The sequence below is a fragment of the Chelonia mydas genome, chromosome 4 (genome assembly GCF_015237465.2).
Source record: "Chelonia mydas isolate rCheMyd1 chromosome 4, rCheMyd1.pri.v2, whole genome shotgun sequence".
Lineage (NCBI taxonomy): Eukaryota > Metazoa > Chordata > Testudines > Cheloniidae > Chelonia > Chelonia mydas.
This window is the reverse complement of record NC_057852.1, coordinates 37415173-37431950: the sequence shown is the minus strand read 5'-3', so window position 1 is coordinate 37431950 and position 16778 is coordinate 37415173. Positions and strand designations below refer to the sequence as shown.

The following is a 16778-nucleotide window of genomic DNA, read 5'->3' as shown; positions in this document are numbered from 1 at the left end:
GCTGTGCAAATACTACTGGACAACAAGCTTATTGCCATATGTAATCCATAAACATCAATATGGCTTCTCACAGGAGTGTAAAATTCACCCTGGTGCAAAGAATAAGGGCTGCGCACCACTTAAATGCTACTAGAAAAGGAGTACTTGTGGCACCTTAGAGACTAACCAATTTATTTGAGCATAAGCTTTCGTGAGCTACAGCTCACTTCATCGGATGCATCCGATGAAATGAGCTGTAGCTCACGAAAGCTTATGCTCAAATAAATTGGTTAGTCTCTAAGGTGCCACAAGTACTCCTTTTCTTTTTGTGAATACAGACTAACACGGCTGTTACTCTGAAACCTGTCGTTAAATGCTACTGAAGCCCTCAAAATAGGATGCAAGTGAGACATAAATGCTGCTTGTGGCCCTGCACAGAGGTAAATATCATTCAGCAGTTAGTAAGCACTCCATCCAGCACTAAGTGAGTGCAGAATTAAATCCTAACCTATCATCCTTCACATACACTACTAAACCAGACTGGGGTTTATCCTTTTATTATTCTGATGCATTTGTAAAAACTAAAATTAAACTAATGTTGTAAGAATTAATTCCTGTCTGTAAATATGCTCTGTGATCCTCAAGTAAAAAAATGCTAAAGAAAGATGTCACAATCCACAGGATCGGTGCTACATTTCCAGCTTTGAAACAGTCTCTAGGAGGAACCCCTTCAGTGTGCCAGATCCTGAGAGGGTCTGTCTCTCCCTGCATAGGTTAGGCCTCACCACCTCCTTAGATTGAACCTCTGGGCCTTCAGCACTTCTGCTTCACACCGTGAGCTCTGATCAGCAAGTCCAACTTTGTAGGGGAACTGTGGAGCTGCCAGTCTCCTCTGGCTCTGAGGAGTCTAGGTGACACGTGCACTTTTGATGTGAGACTCGGAGGGCATCTCTGTGAAAAGATCAGAGGGGTGTGTGTATGTATGTGTGTACACTAAGGTATACCTTCCACAGAACTTTATGTAAAAGCAACAATACGGGGAAACCTGGGTGGGAAAACTTGGTAGAGATTTGTACACTCTTTGGGGATTAATGCACCTCACCAAGTATTCGTAGTGATACTCAAACAGTGTCAAAAGAGTAGGGTTTATTAGCCAACTGGAACACCGCATAGGAAGACCTTAAGTTAGCTTAGAGAAAGAAAGGCTAAAGCATAGAGTAAGTTCATTTTGGTTAGCCCAGAGCCCAGCCAAACTGTAATGAACCCCATTGTTCAAGCTTTCTGTGTCTCTGTCTGACCTTCTTGGTCAGCCCCAGGTGAGAACCCCAACTCCCTCCAGGAGCCAACTCTTATCTTCCCACTTCACACCTTCCCAGTCCTTTGTTCTCTAGCTGGGGTCTTTTCTCAGCTTCCCTGCTGAGAGGTGGGAAAATCCATATCCCTTTTGGCCATTGTTACTAGGTGGCAATGTCCTGGTGATTGCGTTTTCCATTGTCTTCCATGATTTTCCATTGATTGGGAGTCAACCTCCACCAGTTCCTTTTTTAATGACCCATTCAGGCTCAGACATTCATATGTATGTCTCCCAGCCTTCCCTGAGAGTGGAGTCCTTTTCCCCCACCCCAGCTAGCCATACAAAATGTAGGAGAAACTGAGGCACACATAAGATTCGTAAAAATACTACAGAAAATTTCCACTTCATTACAAAAGGTAAGCTCAGTGTTTGTGGGAGCAAGGAGGAGTCTGCCATGTAAATCCGGTAAATTGTACATCCAGATACCTGTCTGAATGCAGTTACTGGATTTGCTGGCAAATATTGCATTAGATGTGTTGTTACCTAATTTGCCTCGGCAAATATCTATTTGCATGTGCAAGTACCCCTCAGAGGTTCAAAAATTAATACAGCCTCACTCACCAAGTCCCCCGTTTCCTCCCCCCCACACACACACACACTTTTTTTTTTAAAAAGATACATCCCTATCCAGTTTTCTAGCTGCATCCTCTTGGCCACAGGATGTCCTTGCCTTGCCCAGACTGGCTGGTAGGAGAGGGCATTAAACACATTGGTTCCACAAACAACACATGCTCTGCAGCAGTTTGAACTGGTGGTTCCTTTGTGGATTTTTCTTCCCTCTCCTCACCATTGAGGCAGAGAGAAGTGGGGATTGTGTGTTCACATGGTTAACAGAGAGGCTCAGTAGCTGTGTTTCCCACTCAGAGAACAGAGGGGCTAGAGAGGTTGGAGAGAAAGATGGCCAGGCAGCACTAAACTGCTGCTTTTCACAGAGGGGAAAGCCAGGCACAGAGCTAATACAGATCTAATCTGATCTGTCTAGATTCTTATACAGCACTCTCCTGACTGGAGCAGACATAATGCAAGAACTGTTGCTTCCAAGTCTCCTGTCAGACAGTGCTTCAGCGAGAGAGAGAGAGACTATTTTGGAGAATGGAGGAATGGGATATTAAGCCAAAATGTGAGTCCTCTGTTACAATTAGCTCTGCTGACAGGAGAAACCCTGTATGCCTAGATCACCCTCTCCCCCACACTGGAAAAGTTTGTCCATCTTCCCTCATACCCATTCGTTATGGGAGGAGGGAATGAAGACATAGTGGCCCTGTCAGAGTAGATAAGGTTGGTGAGATGAACATGACCCCACTCTGCACTTGTCCTTGTTGAACCTCATCAGATTTCTTTTGGCCCAATCCTCCAATTTGTCTAGGTCACTCTGTACCCTATCCCTACCCTCCAGCATATCTACCTCTCCCCCCAGTTTAGTGTCATCCACGAGCCTGCTGAGAGTGTAATCTATTGTTTTGTCAACCAGGCAAGGTACTAACAAGCTTCAACAGAACTTTATTTTCAAAGTGGAAACCTCTTTACCAAGCTGGTGCTGCACCCCCTGTAGCTTTCTCCCAGCCTCTCAACTCCTCCCTGCTCCTTCCTGTTTCCTGTTCTTTCAGACTCCCAACAGCCAGTGCTCCCAATTCTAATAATTACAAGGAACATCTAAACACCACGTTCCCTCCTCTCTTAAGAAACTCTCCCAATTAAAATAAACATTATTGTTCTAACCACAGGAACAAATATGAAACAAGACACTATACTGTTGGCAGAAATATTACACTGAAAACACTGTGGATACTACATAACATAGTCTCTAGTCCAGACAGGTGGTCGTCTGGGTCTGACAGGCTGTCTCTCAAGCCCCGGTTCCAGTGCAATGTCTTGTTATGTAGGTACTATGGTGAAGTTATCCAATGCAGAGTGGGTGTTGGCATAATCTCCTCTTGGTGCATAGGCAGGTGCAAGATAAGAAGCATTCCATACCCACCCATCAGAAAGTTGATAGGTGAAAGGTCCCTTTTTCTCTATGATTTTAAGAGAAGCATTTGAAATTGCCAGGATATGATCTGGATCAGGTTTTAGTCCAGCCTGTGAAATTGTATACCCCAGAAAGGAGAGTTCAGTTTGTCTAAATTTGCATTTGGACCTATTGAACTGGAGGCCTGTTGTGCTGATGCAGTTTAATACAGACTGCAGGTTATTGTCATGCTCCTCCAAAGTATTTCCAAACACGATAATATCATCCAGATAGCACTGAACTCCATGATGATTCTTCAGAATCAATTACATCATTTTTTGAAAGGCACTTGGGGCAGATGTGAGATCATATGGAACACATTTAAAACAAAATAGTTCTTCATGTTTAATAAATGCTGTGAGGTCTCTGCTCTCTTCATGCAACATAACCTGGTGGTATGCTCTCTGCAAATCAAGAGTAGAAAACATCTTTGCTCCATGGAGTTCTGCAAATACTTCTATGTGAGGAAGAGGATGGCTGTCCATCACAATAGCTTTATTTGGCTCCCTTAAGTCCACACAAAGGCGAATGCCTCCACCCTTCTTCTGCATCGCTACTATAGGTGAAACCCATTCCGAGGAGTCGATCTCTTCAATAATGTCCTTTTGAACAAGTTTTCTAAGTTCCTCTGAAACAGCTTCCCTGACTGGAAATGGTAAGCGCCGTAACTTCTATCATACAGGCATCACATTATTCTACATTTTAACTTTATGCAGAAACCCATAAGCATAGCCTAGTTTCTCCTCAACCTGGTGTTGGGTCCCAGCTGAAATTGGTGTGTGTACCGCAAGAGTGCTTTGCTGAGGAAGATCAATTTGTCCATAAACTACCCTGAGATTTAAAGCAGCCAACAAATCTCTGCCAAGGATAGGAGTGCCTTTGTGGACAATGTAGAACTCTGCAGTTACACAGCAATCACCAAAAGTAACTATTACTGGCAGGCAACCATGTACTGGAATATGTTTTTTCAAATAGCACATCAAGTGAAGTTTGGGTTCAGTAAGAGGCACATCTTTAAAGTAATGCAGATAGATGGAATCAGGTAGTATAGATACTGCTGAGCCAGTGTCCAACATTAGCTGAATAGTGTGGTTTGCCTGAGGGAATGGCGGAAACGTTTACAGTGCACTTTATCTGTTCTGGAATATGCGCAGAAGTGATTTTGTCCACGCTCAACACAGTAACATCTGGTATTGTAACTGCATGCACCTGTTGATTGAACTGGCTACTGTGACATACTTTAGCAAAATGTCCACTCTTTTGCAATGATTGCACTGAGCTACTTTTGCCGGACATCCTGTATAGCTTGCAAGGTGTTGTGGGGATCCACAGCGAAAATATGTTTTTACTGGATTTTGAATTTGCTGATTTGGTGGTTTTTCATTAGTTTTCCTCTTGCAATTGTGTGTCTGCAGTGGTAGTGAACTTTTCTGCAAAGGAGTCAATGCCTGGACTGTGCCTCCTGTATCTATGCTCATTATTTTGGCTTCAGCTGTAGCTGACTCAATCTGAGTAGCAATGGTTATTGTTTTTCTAGTGTATGTTGTGGTTCTAGAAGTAAGCGTTCCCTTACATGAAGCATGGTTGTTTTGATGGTCTCTAATCATCTCATCTGCCATATTTGAAAAGTCACAAATTACAATCAGACTCCTCAGAGAAGCAATATACTGCATTATAGTTTCCCCTGGTTTCTGCTCACGCTGGCAAAATCTGTAGTGATTAGCTACTACATTCACTTTTGGCACAAAAAAATTCTTTAATGCAGTGAGTGCAGTCTCATATTTATCATCTGCAAGGGGAAAAGTGTAAAATATACGCTGCCCTTCTGCTCCAAGGCAGTGGATTAGCAGAGCATGCTTTCTTACTTCAGAAATCTCTGTAGCACTGATTGCAAGTAGATAAGTCTGAAACATATGGATCCAGGTAGTAAAAGCAATTGGAGGCTCACCTAGGCTTTGCAGAAAGGGTGCTGGTGGGTTCAGAGGCAGAAGATCCATCCTCATGGCCAAAATATTGTATCAACCAGGCAAGGTACTAACAAGCTTCAACACGACTTTATTTTCAAAGTGGAAACCTCTTTACCAAGCTGCTGCTGCACCCCCTGTAGCTTTCTCCCAGCCTCTCAACTCCTCCCCACTCCTTCCTGTTTCCTGTCCTTTCAGACTCCCAACAGCCAGTGCTCCCAATTTTAATAATTACAAGCAACATCTAAACACCACATCTATCCCATCATCCAGATCATTATTAAAGATGTTGAATAAAACCAGCCCCAGGACTGACTCCTGGGGCACTCCGCTTGATACCGGCTGCCAACTAGACATTGAGCCATTGATCACTACCCTTTGAGCCCAACAATCTAGCCAGCTTTCCACCCACCTTATAGTCCATTCATCCAATCTGTACTTTTTTAACTTGCTGGCAAGAATACTGTGGGAGACTGTATCACAAGCTTTACTAAAATCAAGATATATCTCGTCTACCGCTTTCCCCATATCAGAGCCAGTTATCTCATCGTAGAAGGCAATCAGGTTGGTCAGGCATGACTTGCCATTGGTGAATCCATGTTAACTGTTCCTGATCACTTTCCTCTCCTCCAAGTGCTTCAAAGACACATGCTACCTCTGCTCAAGTTAGTATGCTAAAAATATCAGAGTGTCTGCAGTGGCATGGGCTGTCTACCCAAGTACAATCCCACCAACTCCCTGGGTATGTATTCAGGTGGTCATCATGAGCTGCCACCCATGTTCCTGTGGCCAGATTACCAACCCAGGGGGTTGGGTGGGATTGTACTCGGGTAACTAGCTCACACTGCTGCAGTCACAGTATTTTTAGTGTGCTGGCTTGTGCAGAGCTAACACGTCTGTCTACTTCTGCTGTGAAGCTGGCCCCCAGCTGTTGTGTAAACATACCCTAAGCTATCATGGAGCTGGGAGACCCGTGAACACCAGAGCCAGGGCAGCAGCAAAGATGCCTCTAACCTCCTGTGAATCCCTGGGGGTTGCTAAGTGAAGGGCAAGTCCTGTAGCTCTTTCCATGATGGAGCAAACCTTGAAGGCTTTTTTGTGGAGGAGAAGCAGTTAGGGTGCTTGCCTGAACGCAGGATACCCAGTCCAATTCTCTGCTCTGCTACAGACTTTCTGTGTGACCTTGGGAAAATCACGTGGTCTTTCTCTGCTGCCATTCCTCATCTGTAAAATGGGGATAATAGCACTGCCCTACCTCACAGGAGTGCTGTGAGGATAAATACATTAAACATTGTGAGGCTCTCAGTTACTATAGTAACAGAGGCCATATAAGTTCCTTAGATAAGGTAGGGAAGGGGGATAGGTGCTGGGCAGGGGGAATTACAAAATATGAGGTCTGATTGGCTCTCTTTTGAAAATTTGAGTTACAGCTAAGGCTAACACTGTATCCTTAAGTAATTCCATTGCACCCAAATACAGTATCACATAACATACTTTGCACAAAATGTACAACTTTATACAGTCCCAAGAACTTGAGCAAAATGGGGTGCTTAACTGAATTCCCTGGCTTTTTCATTCTATAATTTTGGACTTTCCCCTAAAGCTGAATATACTCATACTGAGACAGAAATATTTAGGGCATAGTACTACAGTTTTCCTTTAGCACAGCACACTATATTACTTCTTCTCTTGGGAAATTAGTGCAAGCCAGCCAAAGTACTTCACTATGCAATGAGCAGATTGAAAAGTCCAAAATAGAAATGAATCTATCATCAATATATCCATTTAATCAATGACTGGTTTAATTTTAATTGATATAATTACCGTGACAATTTAGGCTAGAAGGATTAGCCCTGGGATAACAGGCTGGGCAGGGGGTAAAAAAGATCCCCCTCCCCGTCCCCCTCTCCTGAAATGAGTTCACATATGTGCAGTAGCAAATTGCAGGTGCGTTGGTGTTTAAGGAATAGGCCCAGGGCAACAAAACATTCTGAAACTAATTAACTTTACATTTCATCCAATTATACTTCATCCTTCTTAAACAGCTGCTGAACAGCAAAAATGTAACCCTGTTCAATGTTTTATGCATGCTGCCAAGTCCCATAGCAATAAATTCAAAACTTAACACTATATTTTGCTTGTTTCCTTAGTGTGTTAATGCCGTAATCTAACATTCCTATATCTTTGTTTTTAACACATGATGATCAGACTTCAAATTTCTGCAAAGATTGTTTAGAGACAGTGTTTATGCTGATGCCTGTCTTGGAATGAAAGTGACATCTAGAACTAATTATATGAGGCAACCAGCCCTCCAGGTGTAGTGATACATTAATGGCAAACCAACCACTTCTTCCAGAGGATCTAAACACTGCTTTAGTTGCCTCAAAAATACACAACTAAGAAATATGTTGTTAAAAAAGTACTACTGGCAGATGTGTGCATGCACATAGAGGAGATCGGATCTAGCTTCCACTGAAGTCAACATGGTCCATAGGTCTTTTTTCAAATCTCTGGCACTTCCAGTGGACCAAGTTCTGACCTGGAAAAGTGCCTGAAGTCACAAGTCCAGTCAAGTGCCTCTTCTTGACCATTCACAAGACTTCTGTGAAGGGAATCGATTCTGGATCCCGTGTATTTTAAGCTTCCTGAGAATAACAGTCCAGTCACTCTCTGCCATTGGCTTGAGATCCCTGGCACACTCTCAGGATGCAGATTCCCTGTCTAACACGCCTTCCTGAGAGTTTAGACAATGTAGCTCACTGCCCAGCACTCTGACACTAGACTCTTCTGGCTCCCCTGTAGCTTAAACATGCCTTATCTCAGAACCTCCTGAAGGTGTGAGGTGCTGGGTTACAATTTAACTCTCAGCGCACAGTATGATAAGGTATATCACATAACACACAGTCTTTTCACAGGATTCAAACACAGCATTGGTCTTTGTTTAATAACTTAAGAAATACATATCTATATAAAAATCATAAATCCTACATGCATTTCTGCACTTCCATTTCCTCAATACTCCAGCACAATCTTTGGGCTGGGATCAAGGTTACCTGGGACTATCCAGCAAGTTCATTGTGGTGCATGGCTTGCTTTTTTTTTTTTTTTTAAAACATGGAGCCTTTTCTCCCAGTGTACCTACTGACTCTGGCCTGTGATGGGATGTTAGATGGGGTGGGATCGGAGTTACTACAGAGAATTCTTTCTTGGGTATCTGGCTGGTGATTCTTGCCCACATGCTCAGGGTTCAGCTGATCACCACATTTGGGGTCAGAAAGGAATTTTTCTCCAGGGCAGATTGGAAGAGGCCCTGGGGTTTTTCGCCTTCCTCTGCAGCATGGGGCATGGGTCACTTGCTGGAGGATTCTCTGCACCTTGAAGTCTTTAAACCATGATTTGAGGACTTCAATAGCTCAGACATAGGTGAGAGGTTTATTGCAGGAGTGGGTGGGTGAGATTCTGTGACCTGCATTGTGCAGGAGGTCAGACTAGATGATCATAATGGTCCCTTCTGACCTTAATATCTATTAATCTATGAATCTCCTTACCCTCTCCTGCCCAAACTTCTTGTGTATCCATCAGACATTCCCTCTGAGTTCACTTTAAATGCCTTCTTTGTCACCTCTGTCTTTGTCCTGCTTAGGGAATTGCCACTCTCTGTATTTCCTATCCCCTTCAGACAAGAGAAGGGAGTGTCTTTCAAACAGCTCATGGAAACTCACTTAGCATATCTATTGTCCCATCAAAGCACAGTAGTTAAAGTTAAGTACTCCCTGTTGTCCTTAGTCTGTTGTATATTTGCTCTACGTTCTTTCTGCAATGGTGGATATGCTTTGAGACAGTGGCTATCTAGTAAGTTTCAGAGTAACAGCCGTGTTAGTCTGTATTCGTTAAAAGAAAAGGAGTACTTGTGGCACCTTAGAGACTAACCAGTTTATTTGAGCATGAGCTTTCGTGAGCTACAGCTCACTTCATCGGATGCATAGCATATCGTGGAAACTGCAGAAGACATTATATACACACAGAGACCATGAAACAAAACTTCCTCCCACCTCACTCCCCCGCTGGCAACAGCTTATCTAAAGTGATCCTCAAGTAGAGCCATTTCCAGCACAAATCCAGGTTTTCCCACCCTTCCCCCCCCACACACACACATACAAATTCACTCTCCTGCTGGCAACAGCCCATCCCCCTTTGAAACCCCTCTTTATAATGCGCATGGTAATCAAGGTGGGTCACCTCCAGCACTAATCCAGGTTTTCTCACCCCCCCCCCAAACACCCCCCCCCCTTTTTTTTTTTTTTTTCAAAAACCACACACACAAACTCATTCTCCTGCTGGCAACAGCTCATCTTACAATGTGCACAGCAATAATCCAAGTTTAACCAGAGCGTCTTGGGGGGGGGGGGGGTTTGCAGGAAAAAAAAGAAGGGGAGACAGGCTACCTTAAATTCATACATTGTACAGATACCCCAAAAACATCACACATGGGGCTCCTATAGACTCTTTGGAGAAATTGATATCTTCAAGCAATTGATAATGTTCTCAAACATGTATTGCACTGCATAAATTGTTCTTGAGCATACAGTGGCCATCTAAAACACTGTAATACCAGTATCCCTCCCTACTTGGAAGAAGTAAAACATCTGAGATATCACATAGTGGCAGTTGCTGGCTAACTGACTATTTAGTGGCTGAAGGTTCTTCCATAATTAAACCTTTCATAAGATATTATCCCTTTTAGGTTTGACCCTCAGAAAGGCTTTTGGTGTCAGCTGCTGGAAGGAGGGAAGACCAAATGCCTGGGAAAAAGCAAAGGCCGAAAATACCCACCAATGGATCAAGAGGTAACACTTTTCTAGAGATCTGAGTTACAGTTTGTGAAAAACTCATGCAGCATCATGCTTGGGGCTCAGGAATAAAGGATGGTTCATTTTTTTAATGTTTTTTTTTAAAAAAAACCTACAGTTCAGGATAACCACACCTGTATTTGTCCAACAAATGCATTCATACTCAGGCTTTTAGCTTCCCAGTCATTGCTTCTTTGTGTGGTGATGCATGTCCCTGCTGACTGGGACATTTCCAGGCTGCACAGATGTGAATTCTCCCAGCAAACTCAGACAGTGAAAGCTGACCTGCTTGCTTTCTCTTCACTCGTGCTAATAAGCTTACTGGTGATCATCCCAACTCCAGCATTGCCTTTGGCAGGTGGTTAGTCCTTCAAACCCCACAAAGGCATCTCTTCTATGGTCACATAACAGCCTCAGCTCAGAACTAGCACACACTTGAAGAGTTTGGTCCATCTTTTATACAATTATGGGGTCTTTCATCTGGAGTTTCAAGAAGCAGGTAACCAATAAACAAAGGGTTTTTCTCCATACATTTACATTACTCAGTCTCCTAGAAAAGTTGCATACAATCCCACAAGAACCTAAACAAATGCATTTTAATACAATGGATCCAAAAGGTATTGAATTCAGTTTAATAAGGTTTAACTTAACAAGGTTTGTCCAGGAAATTTTCCTGTCACAATGATACTAAGAGAACTGAAATTGTGGGCCATATAAATGTGGACACTGTTCTTTAAGAATTTTACCTGGTTTGTTTCTTTGCTTTTTCAGCAAGACTGTTCCCCACAGGGGTGCCAATTTTTAATGTAAATTATCTTTGTTCCTTTTCCCCTCTTCCCTCAGTCTAGAGCTTTTCTTTCAAGCTACTACAGAGATCACAATGTGGAACTGTCCAAACTACTGCACAGATTGGGACAACCCCTGCCATACTGGCTGAGACAGGAGCTTCAGAAAGTGAGATAGCACTGATGTTCAGAGGACCAAAGTCTCTAATGACCGTTACTGGCACCATAAAACCCCTCGCTTCCCCGACTCACTTGTGATTGTCAGTAGACGACCTCATGAATAACTGTCTCAAAATTAAATACAAATATAAAACTGTTTATATATGCACGCGCTGACAGCTATTAGCATCAACTCCTTTGTCAGCTTCTGGGACACAATATGGAGCTATGTGGCATTATTCTTTATCCAGCCTGGGACTCATGCATAGTCTAGTCCCTCTGTTTACCAGAAAGTTCCAGAAACTGTATGTATGATTGATAGTCTTCATCATATATGACAAATTACAGCCTGTCAGGACACAAGCAAAGAACAGAAACATCTCTCGGTGGATTGTGAGGTTGGTTGAATTTAATAGTTTTCTGTATTTTTTTTCTTTTGGCCTGATCCTTCAAGGTGGTTTTTTTGGAGCAAACAAAAGGAAACAAAGTTGTCAATCAAAGCATGTGATAACCATGAACCAGCTGGGTCAACAACAGTCTGGACAGCCCAAACTGTTGATATGTATTGGTGGGCTCTGAGTAGCCATACTGTCCCTGTCCAGTTTTCTTCCCTCCTCCTTGGATACAGTCCTTGTCCACTTAGGACACTGGATGTGCCTCATATTCCTGCCCATTGCCCATGTCCCTCTTCTCCCCCTCCCCCTTCCTGACCCCCCGGGCACTGTCCCTGCCTCCAGCTTCCATATGAGGAGCCCAGAAGGAGAAGATGTGTGTATGAGATGTAGGAGGTAGCGCAGTCAGGCCTGAGTGAGAGTTGTGGAGGGATCAACCATGCTTTTCGAGTAATAGAGTTTAAGGCCAGAAGGGACCACCATCTAGTCTGACCTCCTGTATAGCATTGGCCACCAACACTACCCAGCATCCACACACTAACCCCAAACACTGAAATTAGACCAAAGTATTACAGCTCACAGGAGACGAGATTGTTATTTGTCACAGGCAGATAATAGAAGGGACCAAGGTGCAAGGGTAGTTGGGGCCCCTGCAATGGTAAAGAAATAATTAAAATATACCCATGTAAACCTGTCAAGTGGCCCACACCCACATGCTGCAGAGGAAGGTGAAAACACCCAGGGTCACTTCCAATCTGATTTGAAGGAAATTCCTTCCAGATGCCACAGATGGCAATCAGTTAGATTCCGAGCATATAAACAAAAACAAGAGAGAAAAATGCTCAGTGCCACCTCAGAGCCCTGGCCCTCCCTGTCCAATGGCCCATCTCCAGCCATGGCCATCCCTGATGCTCCAGAGGAAGGAGATAAAAAACCTCCCAGAAAATATTGGGGGAGGGAAAAATCCCCTTTTGACCCCTGCTAGTGGCCAGCAAGAACCCTGAAGCATAGGCTTTTAGGAACAAAAGATATAAACTGGAAGTGAGACTTTTAGAATCATAAAAGATTAGGGTTGGGAGAGACCTCAGGAGGTCATCTAGTCCAACCCCCTGCTCAAACAAGGACCAACCCCAATTAAATCATCCAGCCAGGGCTTTGTCAAGCCGGGGCTCAGGCTTTTTGAGCCCTGCCCCCTACCACCACAAGCAACATAATCTGGAAAAAATACTTCTGAGCCAAACTCATGATTTTTGGAGGGTTCTGCCTCATGATTTTTGAATATTTAGGTTTCGTATTTAGGTTTTGAATGTTAGTCTGTATCAGCAAAAAGAACGAGGAGTACTTGTGGCACCTTAGAGACTAAGAAATTTATTTGGGCATAAGCTTTCGTGGGCTAAAACCCACTTCATCAGATGCAGGCAGTGGAAAATACAATATATAGATATATACTCACACAGGGAACATGAAAAAATGGGGGTTGCCATACCAACTCTAACGAGACTAATTAATTAAGGTTGGCTATTATCAGCAGGAGGAAAAAAAAATTTTTAGTGATAATCACACCACACGATCCATTATCTACAGCCAAGTTCTAAGATACAATCGCATTTGCTCCAATCCCTCAGACAGAGACAAACACCTACAAGATCTCGATCAAGCATTCTTAAAACTACAATACCCACCTGCTGAAGTGAAGAAACAGATAGACAGAGCCAGAAGAGTACCCAGAAGTCACCTATTACAGGATAGGCCCAACAAAGAAAGTAACAGAACGGCACCTTCAGCCCCCAACTAAAACCTCTCCAGCACATCATCAAGGATCTACAGCCTATCCTGAAGGACGATCCCTCACTCTCACAGATCTTGGGAGACAGGCCAGTCCTCACTTACAGACATCCCCCCTAACCTGAAGCAAATACTCACCAGCAACCACACACGATGCAATAAAAACACTAACCCAGGAACCTATCCTTGCAACAAAGCCTGTTGCCAACTCTGTCCACATATCTGTTCAAGGGACACCATCATAGGACCTAATCACATCAGCCACACCATCAGAGGCTCATTCACCTGCACATCTACCAATGTGATCTATGCCATCATGTGTCGGCAATGCCCCTCTGCCACATACATTGGCCAAACCGGACAGTCTCTACGCAAAAGAATAAATGGACACAAATCAGATGTCAAGAATTATAATGTTCAAAAACCAGTCAGAGAACACTTCAACCGCTCTGGTCACTTAAGTAACAGACTTAAAGGTGGCAATTTTGCAACAGAAAAGCTTCAAAAACAGACTCCAATGAGAAATTGCAGAACTGGAATTAATGTGCAAACTGGACACCATTAAATTAGGCTTGAATAAAGACTGGGAATGACTGGGTCATTACACAAACTAAAAACTATTTCCCCATGCTAATTTTTCCCCTACTGTTACTCCCACCTTCTTGTCAACTGTTTGAAATTGGCCATCCTGATTATCACTACAAACTTTTTTTCCTCCTGCCGATAATAGCCCACCTTAATTGATTAGTCTCATTATAGTTGGTATGGCAACCCCCATTTTTTCATCTTCTCTGTATATATCTTCCTACAGTATTTTCAACTGCATGCATCTGATGAAGTGGTTTTTAGCCCATGAAAGCTTATGCCCAAATAAATTTCTTAGTCTCTAAGGTGCCACAAGTACTCCTCGTTCTTTTTGCTGAATATTTAGTGTTAACGATGTTGAAGAAAACTGGCGTGGTGAAAGTTTTTTGGACAAACCATTGAAAGGTTGCAGTGGGGAACGGGAGTAATTCCAAAGACTATCCAGCCAACCCATAATCTGAAAGAACATAAGTGCCAAATTGCATCTGTAGCAATTCATCGGTAATTAAAAGATAATTTTGAAATGAAAACCTCAGGAAACACCAAATGTCTCTTTTGTATTCTTTTGAAACGAAAAGCTCAAGAAACACCAAATGTTGTTTTGGGAGCTTTTAAAGGAATACAGCAGATGTCTTAATCTGTTGCACTTCCTTTTGGAAGGGGTGGAAACCAGCTTTTCATGTAAGAAAAATACTAAAGTATCTTTTAAAATCTCCTTTTTCTGCCATCCAATTATGTCTTTAGTATACGCTCCAGAGGAGGGTTTCATATCACTTCTGTTTTTTGTGCCTCCTTGTTATTTATGTTTGGATAAGTGTCATGCTACCAAGATATTCCATGTTCTCATTGATAAACTGAGACTTGATGTGGTTTTGTTAGGTGTAGCATGTAATTTGAATATAGAAACAGCAGCATGTTAGAGTCTAATTTCTTCTGCCTGTAACATGATCCATCAGCACAGCCTTTGTCCAGAACACCTTTATTGTAGAAAGGTCTTTGTACACTGGCTGTAAATAATCTTGACTTTTTTTTCCCTTTAAGCAAATCATGAAATTATGCTTTTGACATCACTGACTATGTAACTGATGGGCATCTGAAAAACAAATAAATATAGAATAGAAGAATAAAGAATAAAGAGCAAGCCAAACACGTTGTTAATAACAAGGAGAGCTGGAGTTTGGGGGGATGGGGGGAAATCGTGGACTGACTTTCTGTTTTATGAATTACATACCTGGCCAGGCTGATACCTGCATCTGTGCAGAGGCTCGCTGAAATCAATTGTACATGGAGTTTGCCCAGGTAGATCTTTTTGTAGGATTATACCTCCTTTACATCCTCCCCCTTACTGCATCTGTATCCTTCCATGCCCGCTCTAGTATCTCTGCCTTTAAAAGGTAGAATCCAGCATGGATCAACACATGCCAGAATCTACGATAGCATATCAGATTATTAGAGCAGTTGTCTTTAAGCTAGAGGCAATCAGAAAAGCATCTCTAAACTTTCAAATTATACATTGACCTCTCAAAATCTAAAATAAAATTTCCAGCTTAACTGCTTTTAGCCTCCCCCCCACACCCCAATCAAACAAATTCCCTCCAAGACATGGAATCAGTTTGCCAACTTTCCCCAGAACAAATTAAAATGGCTGAATTATAAACTCTTGGGGGAAGGACAAGTTTGTATAGTAAAAACAATGAGAGCGCTGATTTTGGATGTTATGAGGCTGTAGGGACATGATTTGAAGACAGAAATAAAGAATGCTTTGTAGTATCAAATTATATCCCTGCATCCATTTTTTGTTCTTATTTGTACTCATTTTTGAGTGAATAATTCTTACGAAAAGTGCTGAATTGACAGACCATTCAATTGAAGAGCCACAGAACTGGCACAGATAGCATCAGTAAAGCTCCTCCACACCATCCTGCTAATGCGAGTTAGTCTTTTTCTGGATAAACCCCTTCCAACGTGAAGCTGGTAGCATAGTCTCTTTGTAACCACTGTATACTCATCTTCACTGAGGACTTCACAACTTTCAGAATATGTCCATCCTCACAAGTATCACATAATAAAACCTACCTTTAAAATAAATACTTCTTATCACATGTATTGCAATATAAACCAAAGGCAAATAGGTCCTCCAACATTATGTTAAAGACATATATTCTCAGAAAACAAATTTTCCCTGTAAATGAAACAATTCTTACCTTTTTTTAAATATTCTCTTTTCTTCCAGAGTATCCTTTTAATGCGACTGCTAAGGTGTGGACCTATCTACAGATTGGATCCCCCATCACTATCATATCTGGAAAAGCTAGCAGAAAATAAGGATTTGCAAACAAAGGAGATTCTTAAGTGTTCAGTGTTCCAGTGACTGGATACTTTTTATAAAACATAATCAGCATCATTTGGAAATATTTTTTTAAAAAGTCTTAGTCAAAGATCTGAGACATGGGCAAAAAGTTAATGGCCTTGCCTACAGGGTTTTTTTTGTTTCTATTTCTATCTGAAAACAGCACATCCAGTCTAACTCTGGTATATACTTGAGGTTTGGAAAAAAGCAAAATAAATTTTGATCACAAAGTATTTTTGGTTGGGGGGGGGAGAAAATCTGTATTTGCTGAAATTGTTTTAAGTAATTGTGTATACACCTTCTTAGTTCTTCTCACTTCTACAGAATAAACACCTCTGCTGGTACATCAGACGTGAGCACTTATTTTTTCCTTATACTTTCTACAGCTGTCATAGCTAAACCAAAATACTGCTATTTGTTTGACCTCTGACTTATATTTCAACTTGTGCACTGGCTCAGCTACTCTTCCCTTCTGCATCCATACTGTGCCTCCACCCATCCTCCACACTGCAGCCTCTGATGCTTTGGGATTTTCAGCTTCTTGTAGACCTAATCATCTGCCTCACT

The 16778-nt window shown here is 42.3% G+C and overlaps 1 protein-coding gene across 9 annotated transcripts in view; it reads left to right on the top strand.

Annotated features, from left to right (window-relative positions):
• NDST4 (N-deacetylase and N-sulfotransferase 4) overlaps positions 1-16560 on the top strand; it is a 253236-nt gene extending 236676 nt beyond the window's left edge. For 7 of the 9 annotated variants that reach the window (XM_043545412.1, XM_043545411.1, XM_037897103.1 and 4 more), the window contains exons 14-15: positions 10050-10152; positions 16095-16560. In XM_043545412.1, coding sequence (XP_043401347.1) covers positions 10050-10152; positions 16095-16232 — 241 coding nt within the window. In that variant the 3' untranslated portion in view covers positions 16233-16560. Of the gene's footprint in view, positions 1-10049; positions 10153-10998; positions 11498-16094 lie in introns of those variants that run through there. The other 2 variants (XM_043545409.1, XM_043545410.1) reach the window with 1 other exon arrangement.
• The last annotated feature ends 218 nt before the right edge of the window (positions 16561-16778 follow it).